Source organism: Dermacentor andersoni, chromosome 3, assembly GCF_023375885.2.
Source record: "Dermacentor andersoni chromosome 3, qqDerAnde1_hic_scaffold, whole genome shotgun sequence".
In the NCBI taxonomy this organism is placed as follows: Eukaryota; Metazoa; Arthropoda; class Arachnida; order Ixodida; family Ixodidae; genus Dermacentor; species Dermacentor andersoni.
The window spans coordinates 102,221,031-102,242,566 of NC_092816.1; the positions used below are offsets into that span (position 1 = coordinate 102,221,031).

Sequence of the window (21,536 nt, forward strand, 5' to 3'; positions counted from 1 at the left end):
TTGCCGTAATGCGACTTCGATCCTCATTGAATGTCGTCGTCGTTCAGTCAACTAGTTTCTGATCATCCTCTCTACCGTTATACGAAATCTATACGATTCATGCGCCAGTGGTATGAACTAACTCCTGTAGCCAAATTTCAAAATGTTTCATTAAAAAGAAAAGAAAGCCTTAGCAAGTGTACACATTCTTTTGTATTCATAGTACATGAAAGAGCGGAAGCTCTTAAATCCCTTCCCTCCGGCAATTTTTCAAGTATCCTGTGATTCCCAGCTATCACCACTGCAAAAACGCAACAAGATTGACCTTTAGACCTTCAGGGCTGAGTTTTGCTTTGAACCGATTGGATTGTAGTGTAAATATAAATATGGATACTTCTTGCGTAAAACTTGCGATTCATGGTGTCGCTGCCCTGTTTATGAGCTTTTCCGCGTCAATCAGCGTACCAGGTGTACCTTGACATTGTTTCAGTGCAGCAAGACGCAGAAACTACGCACCACAACAAGGAGCTGTGGAGTTTATTGGCGCTATGTAGCATGTCTCCAAAAAAAATTCGTGCAGGCCGTTGCAAATTTTCAAAGCTTTATTTTCTGCTGGATAACGCGTGTTACAGACATGATGCTTTGAGCCATAAGTTGACACAAAGCAATGCAGAGACTGCTAACCCACAACTTGCTATGGCCTGTGAAGCAACATCTGAGAGTGCATCTGAGTGGAAAATATGACGCTCAAAAGGCATCAGACAAAATGCTTCAAGAACGAATGGAAACGCAAAGTATAAACTAGCTAATGCAAATGTAAATCTTTTCCCAAAAATTATTCTTGGAGATTTACGTCCCCCGTTGGACTAGGGCCCAGGAGAAGTTAGTGCAGAGCTCAGGTGATTGTACGGCCATCCCGAGGGTGGTTTCCACACGGGTACAGCGTCAGTTTCACACTCTGCTTTCAGTTTTCATCGTCGACTACAAACTTTTCAGGCAGACTGCTCTGGTTGCTTCTGTTTGCGAGCATCTCCTCTTCCGATGATTCCGCCGAAGATGAGGCTATTCAGCTTTGCAATCGGCGCTTCGCAAGCGAGGAATGTCAGATAAGACAGCAGGAAGCTCCAAATTAGCACCGAGAACCACAGCGTGACCTGAAAAGAAATGAAAGAACTATTATTGTGCCAAAACAAAGGAAATGCCACTTGCGGCAATATATTGCCCCTTAATACTGCATATAACGTGGTCTTCTGCCCGTCTGTCAGAATTCTAATTTTGTTTTTAAAATGAATTGCTTAACAGAATCTATTGTAGTTGCTTTCAAAGGCCTTCAAATGAATACGAGAATGATGAGCTTTAATACCTCTTAATAAGGCATATTATGAGCCAATACTTCCAGAAGACTGAACTAAATGCTGCGATCAATGAGCGTGAAATTGGCCTCCTAAAAGTTGACGTAACCTGGTAAGTTTAAGGTGCACACAAGCTTTCCTTGGTGCACGGTGCTTTTATCGCTCATGTAGAAACTGTAACTGACAGGCATTGCTGAGAGTTGGTGAAAAGGTTCGAGCTTTAAAGGTGCAAAAATGAAGGTTATTGTCTTTAGTTTCTCCCCGCGGTAACATTTCGCTAAACATTTGTCCAACCTATGTGCAGAAAAAACTAGCCATGCAGGTCCTACAATGTGTGCGGAGTGTCCGCCAGCATGCGCTCATCAACCTAAGCAATAAATCTTTCCCACTCAGCACGAATGTGTGCGCTGAAATGTTGCAAGCGCGTGTATGGAATGTTACAGGAGCACCAAGCTGCCTCCGGCGTGCTCTCACTGTAGGTCTCCCAGGTACGCAGCGACAACACTCTGCCGCCCTCTGAATTAAATACAAGACTGAACTTCAAGTGAAAATACTCACCAAGTTAAACTTAGACCACAATATTTTTTCCCTGGATGCATGCAGCATGACCTGGATGAAGGGAAGGTGAATGAGGTACACGCCGAACGAAAGCTTGCTCAAGGGCACGAAGACGTTCCAGGACAGGAACTTGCCGACGAAGCCTGTGCAGTTATTTGATACGAAGAATGTAATGCTAAAAACTGGTAGCACCTTAATAAAGGGGCGCAGAAGAGCAAGCAACAAATAATACACATGGAAGTGAAAGAACGTAAACTAGCCCAGAAATCTCACCTCCTCGACCTGAAGCACAGGCCACTGTAATCCAGACAAGGAACACAGACCACAGGATGCGGTCGAAGAAAGCCACAAGGAGCGTGACTGCCTCAGACGTGGGACTCGGGCTTCTATACCACGCTAGCTTCGCGAACACCGAGATTAAGCCGCAGCCCACGGACACGCACCAGGCTGCCACCTGCATACCCTGCACAATGAACTCTGAATGAACGAAAGATGGCGCGTACCTCTTAGCTTACACCTGAAGGTTCTCTTCAGCCACGAAGAAAATTACAAATAATCAGTTGTCATAGCTGTTCATTTTCACCACCACCGTCCCCATAATTAGCATCCCTACCTGCATCATCATCAGTTGAAGCAATGTCTATTGGACGTCATAGGTGTACCTTAGTGTACAATCCTAAGAATATACTGATCTCGACGTCGACGTAAATAGGTCAAAAAATCAAAATCAAAATCGTGTTTATTTTTCCAAAGAACATTTGGAAGGAGGCCTGAACAAAAAGTGGAAGCTAGACCACTTGACGAGAGTTCGGGCGCCCTTTTACAAGGCCCAGCGAAGGTGACAAGTCGGCAAACAAACAATAGAATCAATTATACATAAGAAGATAATAACTAGTGTACAATAACACAGGCGTACAAATGAGAAGAAAACAATCTTATTAAAATATAAGTGAATATTACATTTTCTTATAAAGTTGTTATTCGACATGTACAAAAAATTTGCGGAGCCTTGTTCTACTACAGTTTTCTATCGTTAGTGTCTGTTTGTGTAGATAATTTATTAGCATAGGAAGAGAACAGTGAAGCACTTGCTCCCCATAGGATGTTCTCGAAAATGGTATTTGCCAAGGTTCCGTGCTCATTTTTCGTTCCGTCAAATGTTATGAAATATTCAGGCCAGCATGGTGTCAGCAGTGTGCCTGTCACCTGAAGAAAGGTTTCCTTTAAATTGTTCTAGCCCTCGACCGTACCATGAAGGCAATACATTTTGCATAGGTTTAAAATTTGTGATACATGGTTTTTAGTACTAAATTACCCACAAACGAAGGGCACAGCTCATTTGTTCGTCGTGTCTTGTGCTTTTTGCTGCAAAACGAGCCACTTATCTCAGTTTTTTTTTTATTCTCACTGAGCACACCTTTATCACAATGCCAGGGTTTTCATTACCTTCAGCGATTTCGTCCCCGTATCCGCGATATTCCTTGCTTATGGCAACTCGATAGTTTTCTACAACGCAACAACCTCCAAAGTACAGCGGCAAGGAAGAGCCTGTAAGCCTTTCATCAAGCAAACGTACACCATGTGGTTACGCTTGGCCAATTACAATACATCCAGCCCATTATATATGTGTACTGATAATCGCCAAGCTACTTATACGAATTTTCTCCTTACCGTAGTAATATCCCTCTTTTTGAAGTCGCCCATCAAAAGAAACGTTACGCAGCCGCTAAAGTAGCACACTGCGTGATAGTATGGCCGGGTGTAGAACTCGCTCAGTGTTCTTGTCAGCAAACTGTAAGAGAAATACAACAGGCATACGCGTAAGAGAAGTTATCGCACTGCCACATTATCACGCTTTACTTGGATGTTTTCACTGTCTAACCATTGCCTAACACTAAAATCGTGATGGATTGGATTAGTTGATAGTTGCCCGAGATACTACAGTTACGGCACAAAAAAAAAACATTTAGGATAGCAGACAAGGTAACAATCGACTGATTGAGTGCTGGCGATTATCTCTTTTTGTTTATTGTATTTATTTACATACTGCAGCATCAATGATGCTATTGCAGGAGTGCTGATGTACAACAAACGTACAAACATTTATAAACAAGCTTGCGTGAATTCTTTCAATGGTAGCGTAGAGATGTTTTCTGGCAATAAATTCCAAGCTTAAGTTTCTGGTGGAAGAAAGCTGTAGTTAATGAAATCAGTGCGGGCGAAAAAGGCTGTAATGTTTAGGGGCGTGGTGAACCCTCGTAGATGAATGTTTAGAAATAGCCAAATAGTTAACTCGAGAAGGTAAACGAGCACAATTAATTAGCGTGTAAAGAAATTTTCGTCATTCACGGTGACGACGCGCTGCAAAAGGAGTGAGACCCAGCAATGGAAGAAAATTGGGCTTAAAAAGGTCCTTGCCATATCTCCTGCATACAAAACGCATTGCCTTTCTTTTTTGCCCAGATTGTAGCTATTCGACGTCACAGTGTCTGTATGAATTTCATACAAATGGGATGGGACGAATGAGGGTTTTATTTGTTAGAGCTTTAGTTTCATGAGGAGCAAGACGCAGCGCACGATGTAAGGAACCTAGTCTGTGTAGGGCCGTGTTACAGGTAACATCAATATGTATTGAAAATGACAAATTGGGCGTTTGGAGGCCACCTATGTATTTGAATTCGAACACCATTTAAAATAATATAACAAAATGCATAGGCAAAGAAGGAAGGGCACTACTGTCGTAAAAAAGTCATGGAGACAGCCATGGAAAAGTTATCATTTGCCATGATTTGGACTGGTTGACAAATAACTGCGAAATAACTGTTAAGGAGAAAGTGATCAGTTGGAGATTTAATTGTGTCATATCAAACGCATCGAGCTGCAAGAAGGCATATATTAACTGAGGTGTGTGGGGGCAGATCTATAATATAAAGCAGGAATAGAAGACGACCGAGTACTGAATCTTGGGGAACCCCTGATGAAACCGGCATCAATGGTGAGTTACTAGAGTTGACACGTGCATATCGTGAACGGTGGGAAAGAAAGTCCGGTATACAACCAATCAAGGATCCATGTGTTGGTATAGCGAACAATTTGTGCGTAAGTTTAGGGTGTGAGACAGTGTCGAGGGCCTATGCACGGTCCATGAAAATGGCATCAACCGGGTCACCAATGTTTAAAGAGATGATGTCGTGAACAAATTCTGTCAGTAGTGTTATAGCGATGAGGCCAGGTCTAAAACCTTTAAGAAAAGAGTTTAAAATTTTGTTAGCTTCAAAAAGTTTCATAATACGTTTAACAACAATATGTTCTTGTAATTTACATGATTGTGTGGTTAAGAAAATGGGCCTGTATTTAGATAATAATTGAACATTATCTGACTTAAATGAGGGGAGAATTGAAGCAAGCGTCCCCGCCTGCACGAGGAAGGGCGGAGGTTGAGACAAATTTTTTAAAGGTAATTGTTAGATATACGCTACACCAAAATGAGTATCGAATGAGAAAAGCGGTCGGGATACCGTCAGGACAATGACTTCTTGGTGTATAACTTTAGGGTTAGGTTAACTATACCCTCAGGTGACAGTGACTGATCGTTGATTGGAGGCACTGGTTCAGAATCCAAAGCAGCGATTACCGCATTGTCAGCCACACAAACAGAGTATAAGTTGGTGTTAAAAGAAGAAGCTGTTGTCTGTGTATCAGAAACTACAGCATTGTCAAGCTGTCAGCGTGTCCTAGGATGTTCCAGGTGGTAGGATAGCCTCAGAAAATTGACGCGGATTAGCCTTCATTAGTTTCGGCAAGGTTACCTTGTAATAAAGTTCTTCTGCAGCATCCATTTTAGAACAAAGTTCGTTTTTAGCGCTAAGAAATTACATGACTTGTTGAGTCACGGCGTTTTGACTGACGTAGTCTGGCAGCACGGTGTGATAAATGCCCTCCCCCCCCCCCCCCCCCCATAAGGTTCCTAGTCATCCAAGAAATTTCAGTGTTTGTTCTCTTTGTGTTGTAAAGGAATCAATTTTCTGTCTCCCCGAACCACTTTGAAGCCAGGCAGGTTTACTTCAGGATCAAGCGCACCATGATGCAGCCAGGTCTCAGTAACACTTTGGCTTAACAGGTCTATTTTGTGACACTGCTCTGTAGAGTTGAAGTTGCCGCTGAGATTTTCCGAATGGGCGTGATTAAATGAGCAGCCAACTTAAGAATGGCTTCAGGGAGAGCAACAGAAATGACGATGAACAGACGGAAGGATGAAAATACATACATACATACATACATACATACATACATACATACATACATACATACATACATACATACATACATACATACATACATACATACATACATACATACATACATACATACATACATACATACATACATACATACATACATACATACATACATACATACATACATACATACATATACAGGCCGATACACCGGTCCCCACATGTATTCTCCTTCCAATTATTTCACCCGCCAGTTGTGCCATAGAATACGCACGGCACGTCAGGGCCTGGGAAGATCATGAACGGCAGCAGATGCTGGCGCCCCACGACCCACGTTGAGGATGCACAGCCAATGAGAGAGAACACGGCGAATACTGCCACAAGCGTCATCTTGCGGCTGAAAAAAATGTGCACGGAACGCTTATACATCGTTAACTGTAAAAACCATCGCTCTGCTTATATAAGCAGAAATTGCACAAGAGAAGTACATGCGGAAGTTTTTTTTTTTTTGTGTGTGCTCTCTGAAAAAGGTTGACACGTTTTCACGCAGTATTGTCACGTTACCATGGAGCGCCCAACGGCATAGTAGTATTTGAGTGAAGGTATTTTTTGATGTGCCGTTATTCCAAAATTATTATCATGGGGTAAATCAACTCTGTCGTTAGCTACTGCAAAGAGTAATTAGGAACCTGACAACTATTTTATGTGCTTGCAAGTACGTAAAACTGAAGGTGTACTGAAGACTAACTGAAGGTGTAGTAACACAGTCTGCTCACTTTTTTCAAATTCAATTATTCTTGCTGATAAGAAGCTGGTGTATCTGTACGGCAATGGCGGGCGCACGCGTAGAGTGTTATTTATGTTTTGCATTTTTGTATCTTACCCTACCTGCTTCGCTGTATATGTGCCTCTGTGTTTGAATAAACGTCAGATGAAAGTTGGCGCTGTCTTGTGTCTCTGTCACGTCCCTGTCTTTTTAAACTGCGCAAGAGACTTTGCCATTGTGAGTAAACCGTACCAACTAGCCCAAGAATCAGCTTTGTTGGTGTCATTACCTGTTAGCTTCTTATGACGGTGACTAATGAACATCACGCTCGCGATTTCCTTTCTTCTGGATGATATATGCACTTGCAAAATTGCAAAGGTACTAGGGATTTCTAGCGACCAACCAGAAATAGCATACCATTCTGCTCGTGTATAGTCCGAGTTTTAACAAAAGTTTTGAGGGCCTACACTACTACACCGGGAAAAGAACATAGCGGCCAGAACTACGCGCAGCACCCGGGTAGTCCCTGCAGATGTTTAAGAGGACAAAAACATTCACCAACGAATTTAATACTCTCTAATGCGATATTTGACCGCACCTTCATGTGTTATTAATTGAGCGGAAGAACAACGGAAAGCAGTTGTTAGGTGTTAGACAGCCGTCGTCTTGTGTCCTTCTAGCCCGGTGTCTTCTGTGGTTATGGCGCCGATTAGTAAGTATGCATCCTTTCCAACTCGCCCATCTTTCTACATTACGCTGTATATTGCCCCCTACAGTAGTGGGGACAGTGCAAAAGAAGATGCAGGGCGGACAAGGACGAAGTTTTCAGTTCGCCTGCCAATATTTCGTATTAGGATTATATGGGCTTATATATAGGAAAAGAGTGCCAGCAACTCTGGCGCCATATCATAGCCGGCACAGCCCGCGTTGCGCTGCACTTTGCACGCTTTCGTTCCACCAACGACGAGAGCGGCCCTTCGCCGCGGTGTAATCGTACCACCAACGTCAGCGGCGACAACACCCAAAGGGAGCGTTAAACCGAGCCTTACTCGTAGCCGCTCGGCCTCTCCCTTTGCAGGAGCAGTGATACACGTCACACACGTTGGTACAACGGAGAGACCTCAGCAGCTGACCCCGACGATTAGCGTAACCACCCTCTCCCACAGATTGAGCTTCGCTCGTCAGTTGCCCTTGAGCCCGGTCGCGAAATACGCGATCGCTACCGGAGCCTAATCCAACCTTCCCTCCCCTCTTCTATCCCTTCACCACCTTCCCCGTGACGGAAGACGGCGCGCTTGCTCTCAGCCTTCCTCCCTTGCGCGCGCCAGATTGAGAAGCGCTCGTCGAATCTCCTCGCGTGCTTTGACTCACACATACAGCATACTGCGCGCGGCAATGGTTTTAGGGCCCTTGGACTTTGTACTGACCATCACGGCAATGCTGTCGGCAACGGCGATGGCAGAAATGTGCCTGAAATGTCCATATAATCGCCATGACGATACAAAATATTGCTGAAAGAATTTTCAGAAGCAAAATAAAGGCTTTAAGCCGAACGAGGCAAGGCGTCGTAGCTTACGGCCGCCGTTGTAGTGCGCGGTGAACAACCGGAAGGCAGTTGAAGAATCTTAGCTTGTCTAACTTGCTTACGGAGCATAGGGCCACTCGGGTAGTTCGGTGATGTCGGACATGAGATTTGGCTAAATTGTGATCGCGTGTTTATCCGGATTCATCTTCTTCCATAGCTTTCCGGCTACGAAAGAGACGTCACAGAAGTCAGCTGGAAGAAGTCGCCACGAAAACAGGAGCGGTAGTTTAGAAGGTACTGGAGGAAAGGCTCCTTAGCAGTAGACGCTGTTTTTAAGATATGCTACCTGAATGTTGCTTCGATCTGCTGGCAGTTCCTTGGAGCTTGTTTTGTTTTTCCTTTAAGGGGCGATGTTACCTGGAAAGACGACTTCAACACTTTTGGCAAATATCTCATCTCCCACTAGCTACAAGGAATTCCGAATTTTCACAGTTATACAAGTACGTTTCTCATTCTTCCATATGAAAATTTGACCAAAAATCTGTGTCGTATGACATTTATAACAACCTAAATAAAACAAATTTGTTATTTTGGTGAAGGAACACTTAAAAAATGACAATTCCTTTTGGGGCGACGAAAGTGCTCTCACGTCTGCTTCACGACACGGGGTTTTTCCTCAACTGAAGAAATAAATTTAGTAATTGCATTCCTCAAATACAATTTTCTTGGATTTTATATTCACGCTAGGTGGTTTTCGGGTTAGAAAGTGTTAAATAAAAAGTCATTTTCACTGAGAAATTATGTTTCTAGTTTTGTCTATGCAATGACCACTTAGCCTTTAGTTATTCAAACCTAAAAGAAAAACGTTTATTCATTGCCGAGAAAATCCAGTTCATACAAGTGAAAAAAGCGTTTTCAGAAATCTTGTGTGAAATATTAAATTTTCGGCCATCCCACTATGTACATGCGGCGTGATCTGCTGCATAATCTGCGTCCTTTCGGGAACCTTTTCCAGAACATGCCTTGACCTTCCTTCGTTCTTTGCATTAGTGTTAAATTACTTTAGCTTAAGTGAATATTGCAACGTAAGCAATCTTTTTAGAAGCCACGGCCATTTTCACGAATGTTTGTGGTTGAGAGGCACGATTTTTGGCTCCCTTGTGGTGCGACTGCAAGTGCGCCACTTGTTGGACATGTACTCCATAATATGAAGTACTTATTCTTCATGCTTTTGAAGAAACGTGTCTTGGGTACCATCCCCGCTAGAAGTAAGCCCAGTTGTGCTCGTATGCTGTCTCATTTTGCTAATCACATGACAAATCGAGGAAAGCAGCTCGCGAGCTAGGAAATATATTCTGCGTTGACCACTGCGAGAAAAGGCTGATTATGCGGTGGTTGGCTTAAGTTTGTAATTCCCAAGAAAATGCACAAGAAGCAGGGCTGAGATCCAGTCTAACTGCTGCGTGTGGCTTGGTCATTGTACTGTAATATATACGGAACACCAGCTCGAGCTTTGGGGCGATACCCGGTGGCTCCTCCTCCTCATCAAGTACTCTTACGTACAGCTAGGCAGTCAGTAAAGGAGGATATTGTAGTACTTACCCTTGCAGTATAGAAAGCGTAAGAAGAGAGACCAGATAGAGCTGGAAATCCGCCGACAGGTACCACGTGTGGAGGAGCACGTCCTGTCATTGAGACAGAATAGAATTACGACAACTTGTATCTTGTAGCGTCGAATCACTGGGCTGGGTAGGATGATAATTGAGAATTCTTTTGTATTAACTGAGCCGTCTCTATCATTATATAAATCAATGAAATTAGGGCTCGCTATGACAAGCAGCATAAAAACATTGAAGGCGACAACAACGTCAAGAAAACGTTTGCTAACTTTATTGCTCTCCTTAGACTCTCATTGTTTTCGCTTTGCCTATCGAGGGTCAATGCATTCAGTGAGGAGCTCGGTAAATTGCAGATTTACGCTGCTAATAACAACAACAAACAAATGAATATATTGCAGTAAAATCAGCGTCTTGTATTTCAGATGATGTTCATCATTAGTATACTGATGTCGACGGTTGAATTGGCATATACACGTTTAGGAAAGCAAACATAAGGCCACACAGGGGCTCTTGTGTCTTTATTTAAGATAAACACCTCGCTTGCTGGAGCTATACTCGACAGTTCACTTTCACCCGTTAAATGACGAATCCTATTTAAATGACTGTTTTGAATGCTGTGAACAAAATATAGCGAAATGGTCGCATTCGAGGCGCAATGACACATAAACATACATCACTCACGATTGAGCTGGTGAAAAAGTAGGGTTTCATAATCTGCCGTATTACTTACGAGACGGCGTCCTTCAGTGACGTGCCGGCTGCGAGCGTGCATGGCTCTACCCAGTCAACACCGACTATCGTTTGTATTCGACTCTACTCTAATCTATCTCGAGTCCAAGTTTCGCTCTAGTCCCGTGTCGCCATTTAGGCGACAGTGTATTGATGTACACGGGTTCGAACCGTCGGCAGGTCCTTCCATCGTCTGACGTAGGCGAACAATGGTTTCTGGGATCATGTGATTAACAGTGGCTTCAGAAAGAGTCATCCGCACGATTGCGTTGGCAGAAGTTTAGACTGTGTAATGGCTCGATTCGCTGCAAACTTATCCACCGACTTACTGAGAAGGGGTAGCTCAGCACAGCGAAATTCTCACTCACAGGGCTTTCGTGGCTCTCGGCCTACCAAAACTTCCCGGCATTCCTTGACACTTTGTCACTCCTATGGATTTGATTTGTTTCTTTATCATAGCTTTCTTATCTTTATTTTATATCTTGTTCTTCCTTTTGTTTACGTTCTCTTTCCACTTCTGTAAATTCAAACGTCTCACCTAAAGTAAGAAAAGCCTGCATAGCCAGGACTAACATCAAGCTTCCATCAAACTATTGTCTGTCTGTGCCTCACTCTCTGGGAACGGTACTTCCATTCCATAGAGAAAGAAGGTCGATGGCGATGTGTTCGAGACGCATGCACCAGCACCGTAGTATGTGCTTGATGAAAAGTCCGGAATGTGGTCATTGTAGCGTACAACAATTATGCAGATTGCAGATCTGTTTTCTTAGCTAATTAGTGCGCCTAAGCGCCTTGCAAGTTAGTCTAACAACACCACGCGTAGAAGTGTGTACAAGACTCACCCAAACAGTAGTTTCATAGAAGTTTCTTATTTGTAGAAGTAACTGCCACCAATGATTGGTGACTTCGTCAAACATCTTCTGGAAGCATGCCGTGGCGTCTGGTCCGGTGACGATACGTGGAAGCAGGTAGAAGGACATGATGACGAAGAACAGCGGAAAGCAAATCCTGCGGAGAGAAGGCGCCGATATAGTTCTGATAGTTGTCGAAGCCACAGTTGAAAGGCAACGGCATCGTTCCTCATATAACAATTTAAACGGCTTTGTACTTCTTGGTGCTACATACACCTGTGCCTTTCGTAATTGTTTCCCTAGACTCCGCACAAAGGGTACCTGTAATATATAGTGGAAGCACACTTACGATATAGTCAGGCCCCGCCCAATCTCAAGTTCAACATATGGTCGCAGAGGGCGAACGAAATCGACCACGCGGCGCAGCTAATAAAATAAGCATACTACATCAATTTAAAAGTTGACCCCATGAGCGCAATATCCCCCGCTAGAGGGGCCGAAGTAACGGAATTTTAAACTACAAACTTTCTCCCACACTTATCGAAGCGTTTTTTATTGCATGACGAAGATTGGAAAACTATTATTCCTAGTAATACATTGTACTCTTGAGTACTTACTCTGGTGTCCTTTTTGGCATTATAAATGAAAAATAATGTTCAGCATCACCGACCACCCACATGACCTCTGGCCTGGATTCAAATTTTTACCGGTATATTCGCGCATACGGCAGGCACGGATTCATTGTTTCGTGCTTCTTTTGTGCTAAAACCAGTTTATTGCACTTCTTTGTCTCGCGTTATTTATTTTGGGCGAAGTGACACGTTTGTGAGCGGAGATATAAGCCCAACAGCTAGATTTCCGCCGTGAACCATGCCAAACATATCTGCATCGAAATGGGAGCAGGATTCTGTAAGACTCGGGACGGCAATACCGGTGAGTCGTTTAACATCGCTGCTCGAATCGTTATGTAATATTCGTCTAGATAACTTACAGGCGGAGTCAAATTAACAAGCTAGATCCTGCATTACATATGGACCTGTAGTTGCGAGGCCGTCGTTATACACACAGTCACGAAAGAGAGAGCTATCTCCGAAAGTGCGTCACATTTTTCATCTCATAGCCATGGCCATTGAGCGATTGAGAAGTGTTATCAATACGCACACACATTTATATATATATCAAGTCCGACGTCAACTTTCGTTCACAAAACCGAATAACCATTTGGTAAATTGAAGTTAACGTACCGAATTTGATGTGCTAAACAGCTGAACGCGTGGTAATCCACCTATATTTCGTACTTGGTGGTGCAAAATGTTTTTGCTGTTTAAAACACGTTGGCGGGCTAGTTGGTTGCATCCATGGTAGAGTGTGTACGTGCGCGACTGAACGACAACATAGAAAGAAACAGATACACAGAGACAGCGCTGTCTCTGCGTATCTGTTTTTTTTTTCTACGTCCTCGTTCCGTCGCGCTTGCATACTCTATCTTGCTGTTTGGTTTACCTTAAGGCGTTTATTTCTGCATTATTGAAGCGATGCATCACGTCGGTGCAGAAAAGGAATGCATCAGTTCTAATACTTCGCGTATTTCATCCATTATGCACTAGAAGAGATCACACTGCTGATTGCACAAGCATGTGGAACCAGCAGTGTGATCTCTTCTAGTGCATAAATGAGCGCAAAAGTGTTCTCATTTGTGACACTCATAATACTTAAGCTTTTGACTCGGATTGTTGTTAGGCAGGCAATAACTTTCATGGAAAGCAGTAATATTTGTTTAATTAACGTGCTGCTTAGGCACCCTAGAACAAACACTGCACATTTGCGCGTGTTCGGCATTCAGAAACGATCACAATATATATGTCACAGCTTTGTGCATTTGACATTGCAAAATTGTGCTTCTTCAATTTCTGATTAAGTCAATATACCTGTCCTAGAGATGCAGTAAAGAGGACGGCACCAGTGTAAATCATCGCACTCCACACACTAAAGAGAATCTACTGCCTGCTACAACAAGGCCATTGCGTACTTTTGCAGAAACTACAAGGTAAACAAGACCCGGTTCTGAAATAAATATGCTTGAGATATGCTGTATTAGCTTGCTAGGCTTGAGATATATGATGTTTGTTTGTAACAGATACGAATGCTTGTTCCTATCTACGGTTAAGCTTAATTGGTTCAAACATAAAAGAAAACAATACATCAATTTGGCTAATATGTGCTGTATTTCACGTGTCATTGTTCTGCCCCGGCAGAGTCTGCACCAGACGCATGTTCGTCCTCATCACAGGAGCCTCCGTATGCACCAAAAGGAAGGGGCTGCAGCCGAATTCTCAAGGGTCTTACACCATGAACAAAGAAGCGGATCCAGAATGATTTGGATGAGATATCAAGTCTACGGAGGACTGTGTCAGGACTAAAAAGAGCTTCAGCCATCATTACACCAGCAGGACTCTCGGCGAGTCGTACAGGTACCTAAACAAAATTATTTCTTTCTATTCTAATGCACCTGAAACCTCTGAACAAACACGGACGATGCTGGGGAAGAGAGTTCCGTAAGTTTGCCATTCTTTAATGTGCTTCCTGGACTTGTCAAATTTGATTTGTGCCAATGTAATTTTTTCCTACGAATGAAAGCTTTTTCATTCTCCTTTATTGTTAGACATCATTCTTTTTCATCATCCAAACGTAAAGCTGAACTGATTCTTTGCTCATACTTAATACCAGTCACAATCTAGTAGCACAAGATATCTGTAGCAGTATTAGCTAGTGTAGGTAGCCATATGCAATTGCTTTCCTGAAATAGCTGATGCGGCATCGTCTTGGATCTCGCCTTGAGCTTTGCCCCCTGTGCTATGTAGCACTTCACTTTCCTTAATGATTTCGGCCTTCAGTGCCTGCCGAGCAGAGTGGCTTCTTTCTTGAATACAAGCTTCCTCATTCACATATTTAATTCGTAGTCTCGCTCAGGATTGTTGTTCTTGCTTTATAGCCTGGGTTTTTGTGCAAGGTACAATGGAGTGATTGACTGCAGAATCTGGTTTCGCTGCTGTCTCACTTTTTGACATGTGCTGGCTTGGTCGGTTGCATTGGGCAACAGTCTCTAGGGGTAAGCACTTGCTTCTGCAGTCCGCACAGCGATATAGACACCCTGTTTACATGCACCGTGATTGGTGCTCCCTGTTCGTCATTTCCTGCTGCTGCAGCCATGGGCAAAGTGTGCTTGTCGATTCCTCGGCCGTGAATTGGCGTGAACGGAAACTAGCCTACGTGGTTAAATGGTTCGGAGTGTATAAGTTGATAGCCACGCAGGTAGAAAGGCCTGCAAAAGTGGCTGCAAAATGGCGATTCCCGAAAAATCGGCCATGTCCATTATGAGAGAAAGTGAGGCACCAAGTGCGGGCGACACATTAGTGGTCCCGAAAGAAGCAAAAAAGAAACGTGCAGGTTGGGAAGGAGGTAATGCTAAAATGCCGGGTAATCAACGTTGCTGTGTTGGGTGCGGCAGCAGATGCCTGCGTCACACCATTGCTTCGCAATGCAAGTGCTGCTCTTCAACTGCGACTGTTGGTGCAAACAGGCGAGACACTGTCCAATGTGACGGCGCTGCTGGTTATCGCTGGTTACCAGACCGCAGTGTGCAACAACGAACGTGACAAAACTACGAGCTCGCGTTAATTGTTTCAGCGTATATCGGCATGCAAACTTTATTTTTTGGTCCTGTACGACAAGGTGCGATACTTCTCTTCTGCCATACAGTCGTACGTCCTGTTCACTCACTTGTGGCTTGTTTGTATGGGCGTCAGTACAGGCTCTTTGGTCTACTGGCAATTAGAATGCACCAGGGGCCCTATAACGTAAAACTATTCCAATGTGTTTTTATTCCAATTTCCTGACGTCAAATTTGCGTAACCGCCGATGCAAGCATCGGGCGGTCCCCCGCCGGGTTCTCTAAACAGACCAATCAAACGCTCTCCTCGTTCATAGGAGGTCACGTCTATTTGCTTGAAAAAACGAATAACATTGCCTACACTGAGTGGCTTGCCTTATCTAATTGGCTCACAAGAGGCGAGGGGCACGCTCAAGTGGAGAGGGATTCGATAGGGCGGAGCAACTGCACTGAAAATCGATAACCGGGTGATGCGGGTGGTGCCGGCGTCTGCGATTGGTCCGCTTTCCCTTACTTAGCTTGCGGTGGCTCGTCGACAATCGCGGCGGCATGCAAGGGAAGCACAAGAATGACGCTAAAACGGATACTCAGCAGAGGAGAGTTCGCAGAACGAGGTCGTAAACGGCCAGTAAGTGCTCGAAAATGTTACATGGCCACGTAGAAAGCTTTATTACACGCAAATAAACTCATGCTATTCGACAGGTGCGAGTAGCTAGTGCCTGAGCGATCGGCGGCAGCCATCTTTTATTCCTTTCGGAACGGGGCAGCCGGCGGCTGTTCAGAAGAAAATTCAGTTTTGTTCGGCATATTAATGCATCTTTGTCGCCTACACGTAACTTTGACGCGGTGAGTATTTGCTGTTTTGGGAAGTCTTGTGAGAGGCAGGTGAAGTGGGCGCAGCCCGAAAACTTTTGACCAGTGGCCGAGGGCTAATGGCGAAAAGGCGTCGAATCAGAAATAACTATTTTTCTTTTGTTCGGTCAAATCATGCATAATCCGTGTGTACACGTTATATCAGATGGGGAGCAATCGCGGTTTCCTTGATGTCGCGTGACAGACAGGTGAAATGGGGGTGGTCCAAAAAGGTTTTGGCCAATCGCAGAAGGCTGATTGCAAAATTAAAATATAAAAGTTTCGATTTTTTTACGTTATAGCGCCCCAGCTGCGCGGTAGCCAAGGCACGGAAGGATGCCGCAATGCCTAAAGGGCGAGCACGGCGCGTATCAGCGTACGCTACGCCTTAAAAGCCGCCATATTGAATATTCCACCAAAGAAAGTGAATTTCCGATTGTTTATTGAGCCGCGCCATCTGTCAGCTGCCCTTGTAAGTTCCATGCGCTGCCACTTGTTGTTTTCGTACCAATATGGAAGGTACAGTCTCCCTTCTCTAAAGTTCATTCTTTGTTCTGTGATGTAGTGTTTGATGCATTATGGACAGGGACAAAGTGCGAAGACTGCGCGAATTCTGGAAGGCCTCAAGAGGGTTCAGTTGTATGCGCTGTTCAATTTGCATACTGATCTATCGTTACTTAATAACAAGCCGCCTTCAACTATCGGGAAATTAATTTTTTTACAACTAAGGTGTTTATGGCTAACCTTCCGTGAAATTTTCACGTATACGGTGTCAAACACTTCGGTCTCAAAATTGAAGTAACATCACTTCATTTTACGCAAAACCTTACATTTGTCATCGCTTGCTTGTGCATGTTGAGTAAATGTGTTATCAATAAGCGCCATTTTCGAGATCACTAGACGCTCAGGTAGATAAACGCTCGGCAGAGGCACTTGATAGTGTTTACGTGTGAGTACTCGAAAGCATTGTCGTCGGTCTGGATAATTTTTTTCCCCTAGGTGTTCACCCGCGTGTCCTCGTGCATGTTTTAAACTTCCTCGGCACTCCTTTTTATGTTCCCTTGCTTCGTCTTCTGCGGCGTGTTTCCGTGCACGACCACGTTTCGCAGATGCCGCTGTGGTAGACGCTTCGGAGTGCATCCCAGTAGACACAGCACCGATAAAATCCGAAGAACAAGAGCGGAAGGCAGCGAGGTGAAGTGTGCAATGACGCACGCCGTAGGCGCACCTCATTTTATACACTTATGGTTTGGCGTCGACAGTGAATCGCAGTAGACACGGCACCGAAGAAATCTGAAGAGCAAGTGACAGGTGGGCAGCGTGGCCAGATTGGGCCTTTTGTAGCCAAACTGGGCTAGTGAAATTTTGATTTGGCTGTGATTTAGATAAGTTGGCTATCTTGCTATATTTAGGCTACATTTTTACGTGGACCAGATGTCGCAAAAAAGCATGTTTCAAGGTTCGCGGTACGTGCGACCTTTTTCCGTTTGTTTCTACATCTGCATCCATGTCGTGGCAAGATGTGCTGAGTTTTGTGCTAGGACCTAATTTCTACATCTGCTCGTTACAAAGCGAAGAGCACGAAACCTTCAGAGTGTGATATGAGGCAGGCTGTATTTTATAAGTTCAGATAATTTCCTACCTTAGACATTGGGAAACCATAGCGAATGATTTGTATTTGACATTACAGCGAAGTTAGCCGATTCGTCCGTGCGCCTGTCTCCTGTACGCTGTGAAGGCCTCCGACGCAACCCCAAGCGCACTCGCGAACAAAAAGAAAAAGAGAATGAGAGGCGCGCGAACGGCTGCGCCGGTAGGGACGTCGTTGCTCTCCGTCGCAGCCGTGCGTTCACGCAGCCGTTTCTATCCGGCTCCGAAATGGTTAGGCCACGCGTCATATGTACTCGCACCCCCGGAGGCCCAGGCCCGATTCCCACCAAGACTGAAATCTACCAAGTTTTCAATTCCATTAGACTTTGTTTGCAGAAACCTGCTTGACCAATTTTACGCCAATCTTAGGATTTAAACGAGTTGTTACTCGTCGTTCCGTCAGCCATTTTCGGTACCGCCCTTCGGTCTCGCCGCCGCCGACAACGCCGGATTTTCGCGTAAATAAACATATAATGCTTTCGCATTAAAATTGTTTCTCAAACCTTTACCGCTATGGAACACGCGTCGAGCCATGCCTACGCTAACAGCGCCTTCTCTTTTCAATGACTGTAAACTCACACGCACCTCGTTTCCTTGCGATCTCCGGGAGTGGCGGCACCACCATGCGTGCCGTGTCTACTTTGCGGCGGTGCTGGGTTTCGCCACGCGTGCATATAAATAAAACAATAAGGACGAGCTGCGTGCTGCATTTCAACTTCGCTTCTCTCTCGTAGTTATGGCGAGGCCACCTATAATGCGCACTCCCGAGTTGCAGCGCGCCTACCAAGAGCGACGGTGACAAAAAAGACGATAATGTGAACGGCTGTGGCGGACGGCAGACACCACCGATGAAGAGCCTGCAAGAGACACCAAGCGCATGTGGCAAGACAGGCAAGGTGCCCGACGTCGTCAGGCGGAGAACGCATCACAAAGAAGTAAGAAAGTGAAAAGGTACTTTCTGGACAGAGAATTTTGGTGTGCGACCCTGCAGCCTCCCCAAACCACGGCATAACAGTGTCACCGAGTGTGCCGGTGTGTGTGCCATGCGGACAAAGGACGGGTTAGTGGTATATACTGTTTGTATATAGCGCCGGGTGCAACCCAACTCTACATCGAGAGATTCATGTCGTCGCAATTTGCCTGGGTCAGAAATGACGACACGTGGCCCATCATCCTCCCCGGCTACTTTAACATTGATATCTCGGGGCCGGAAAAGAAGTGGTTTCCACAATTTGTACTCGTACACTTTGGCTTGGACTGCCACACAAATTCTGCGACTCCAACCGCTCACCATCGATCGCGCATAGATCTCACTCAGGCAAAGAATATTTCAAGGTTGTTCCCGAGCCGATCAGTGTATACCATAGTGACCACAAGGGCATCATCCCCGACCATCACAACCAAATGATGGGCACCGATTCAGAGCACCAACTCAGTCAACCGACTAAGTCCCCCTGCTAAATGCACCTACTAAGACCAGCTACTATCACCACCTAAAAATCACTGACAAAGACACAGCCACGAAGAAAAATATTTGTGCGTTCGTATTCTGCCGATCTTGAATAGTTGTGTGTGTCTCTGCTTGCCGCCGATCGAGACGGCCGAACAAAGTAAAAGTGCGTGTGTATGTCTTCGGGATGGCCGCCGTCACTGCTCAACACAAATAAAATTTGCTGATATGTTCACCTAAATTCTACGTCACGTCTATGTAGTATGCTAAAAAGCTTCACTAGCAATCCACCTTCACTGCCGTGGAATGGCGCCTGCTTATATATATATATATATATATATATATATATATATATATATATATATATATATATATATATATATATATATATATATATATATGTATACATATTCTCAACTTTTCAGCAGCTTAAGAAAGCAACAAAAGAGCTTGGTGATTGTTATTGTAAGGGCCAGTAAAACTATTGGGAGCGCCACTTCTACATCACATATGCAGTTGGACAAATCAGCAAGAAACTCCGTATTGTGTATGCAGATAGGCTATTAAAGGGTCGATCGAATGAAACGCGCCAAGGTATTGTGAATAATGGGTAATAATTTTCCTAAAGCACATCCCGTGATGGCAGCACATGTTGGATAGCGGTTTCACGGTCGATTTAGAACACAAACATTCCATAATATTTCACTTTGAATGTCTTCCCTTGTTATTCTGCGCTAAGTGTTAAACGTTTATTTCGCTAGATATTGTTGTGTTATGCGCGTGCCTTATATTCCTGGTTCTTTAGCTACACGTGACAATAAATTAATAAACTGAAGTTCACTTACCTTATTAACCTTTTGACGATATCGACAATGACGACAACGGGACCATTTCGTTTTTGTCTGCTAACCGTGTAACAGAGAAAAAATCCGCTGTAAAGTGAATAAGGACGTGTCGTTAGAGTGATCAATATTCGCTGGATTGATCAACAGTATTCCATCTGTTCGCCTTTGTTCCCCAACATTTGACCAGTATGCCTGCATTTTATTGTTCACAAAGACAGGAAGGTTTTGATGTGTAACAGAACTACGGTGGGAGGAAATGGGCCAACAAGGGAAGCAACGAAGCTAATAAACGTGAATGAATCTAACGCTCTGTCATTCAACATGATTTAATGAGCTGTGGAAGACACATTGTTAATGTGAGTGGCATACAAATAAAAAAATTCTTTCACCTCATCACTCCACTCCTCTCAACTCCAACACCGAGTGATCAAACACCTACTTTGACAGGTTGCCGCAGAACTTCGCTAGAAAAAGTTTACGATAAATAAAAAATTGTAGTTATTACGCTGTAAATACTGCCTTCAATATAACGGCTGTGTTGCCAGCCACATTTACGTTCGTCTTCGGGGGGCGTTTGACGCAAGAACACCGTAAATGTAAAAAAAAAATCGTCGGGGCTGAAAATTGAGAGAAGTTACCAGTTAGGTTATCTTGAGGTAGTTAACAGACCACTAGGACAAATATTCGAATTCATATGAATATCTTGACAAAAAATTTACAGCCCCAGCCGAGCGCCCCTTTAATGGGTGGACATCGAGGGCCATACAGCATACCGACTGCAGTTATAATGGCTCGACATAATTGTCCTAGAACCTTTTTCGAAAAATGAATCGCAGTTCCACCCTTTCTGTACTGTAGTAGTGTTCTGCAAAGTACTAAAGGGAACACCAATGCTTTCCGTTCCAAGTTCATTGAAGCATAACTCGAAACCGGTGCTATTCTCGCTACTAATTGGACATGTAAGAACGTAAACAGGCCTCGCGCGCCTCAGCGGTGAAGCAATTCCTTGGAGTTTAACCAAAATTTATATAAATCCACAGTTTCTCATTTATTATTAAATGAGGTAATAATGTCTTCAAGTGCTTTTCGTGATATGGCGCATTGCGAAAGTCGAAATAGGGATTATCATCTGTGCAGCACTGACTACGAGCAAATTGGCTGGTAATATTTCACACTAGTGGTATAATTCCTTGCTTATGCGGCCTTGACAAAGCGCTGCCATGAAAACAGGGGAACCCTACCCACAACCTTGTGATCTGTGGCGAAAATTCGAAGCTGATAGGTCATATTGGCTGTTGGTGGTCTCCTTCAGCATATCAGGTTATCTTCAGGCATTTTGTTACGTGGAAGCACAATAGCGAAACAATTTACAGGGTGTATTTACAACGGTAGCAAGCACTGGCCAACCTGGAAGCCAGCCTATATCAAGCAAGGCACGTCGTCGTCACCAGA

At 44.2% G+C, this 21,536-nt stretch overlaps 1 protein-coding gene across 1 annotated transcript; it reads right to left on the reverse strand.

Annotated features, from left to right (window-relative positions):
- Positions 1-587: 587 nt before the first annotated feature.
- On the reverse strand, positions 588-20,471 carry LOC126540701 (nose resistant to fluoxetine protein 6-like). The gene is made up of 8 exons (XM_050187545.3): positions 20,085-20,471; positions 11,609-11,774; positions 10,021-10,103; positions 6,402-6,524; positions 3,561-3,681; positions 2,163-2,352; positions 1,890-2,032; positions 588-1,133 (listed from the first exon to the last, which is right to left on the reverse strand). Exons 2-8 carry the CDS (start codon positions 11,744-11,746, stop codon positions 972-974), a joined length of 960 nt encoding a protein of 319 aa, XP_050043502.1. The 5' UTR covers positions 11,747-11,774; positions 20,085-20,471; the 3' UTR covers positions 588-971.
- Between the last annotated feature and the right edge of the window lie 1,065 nt (positions 20,472-21,536).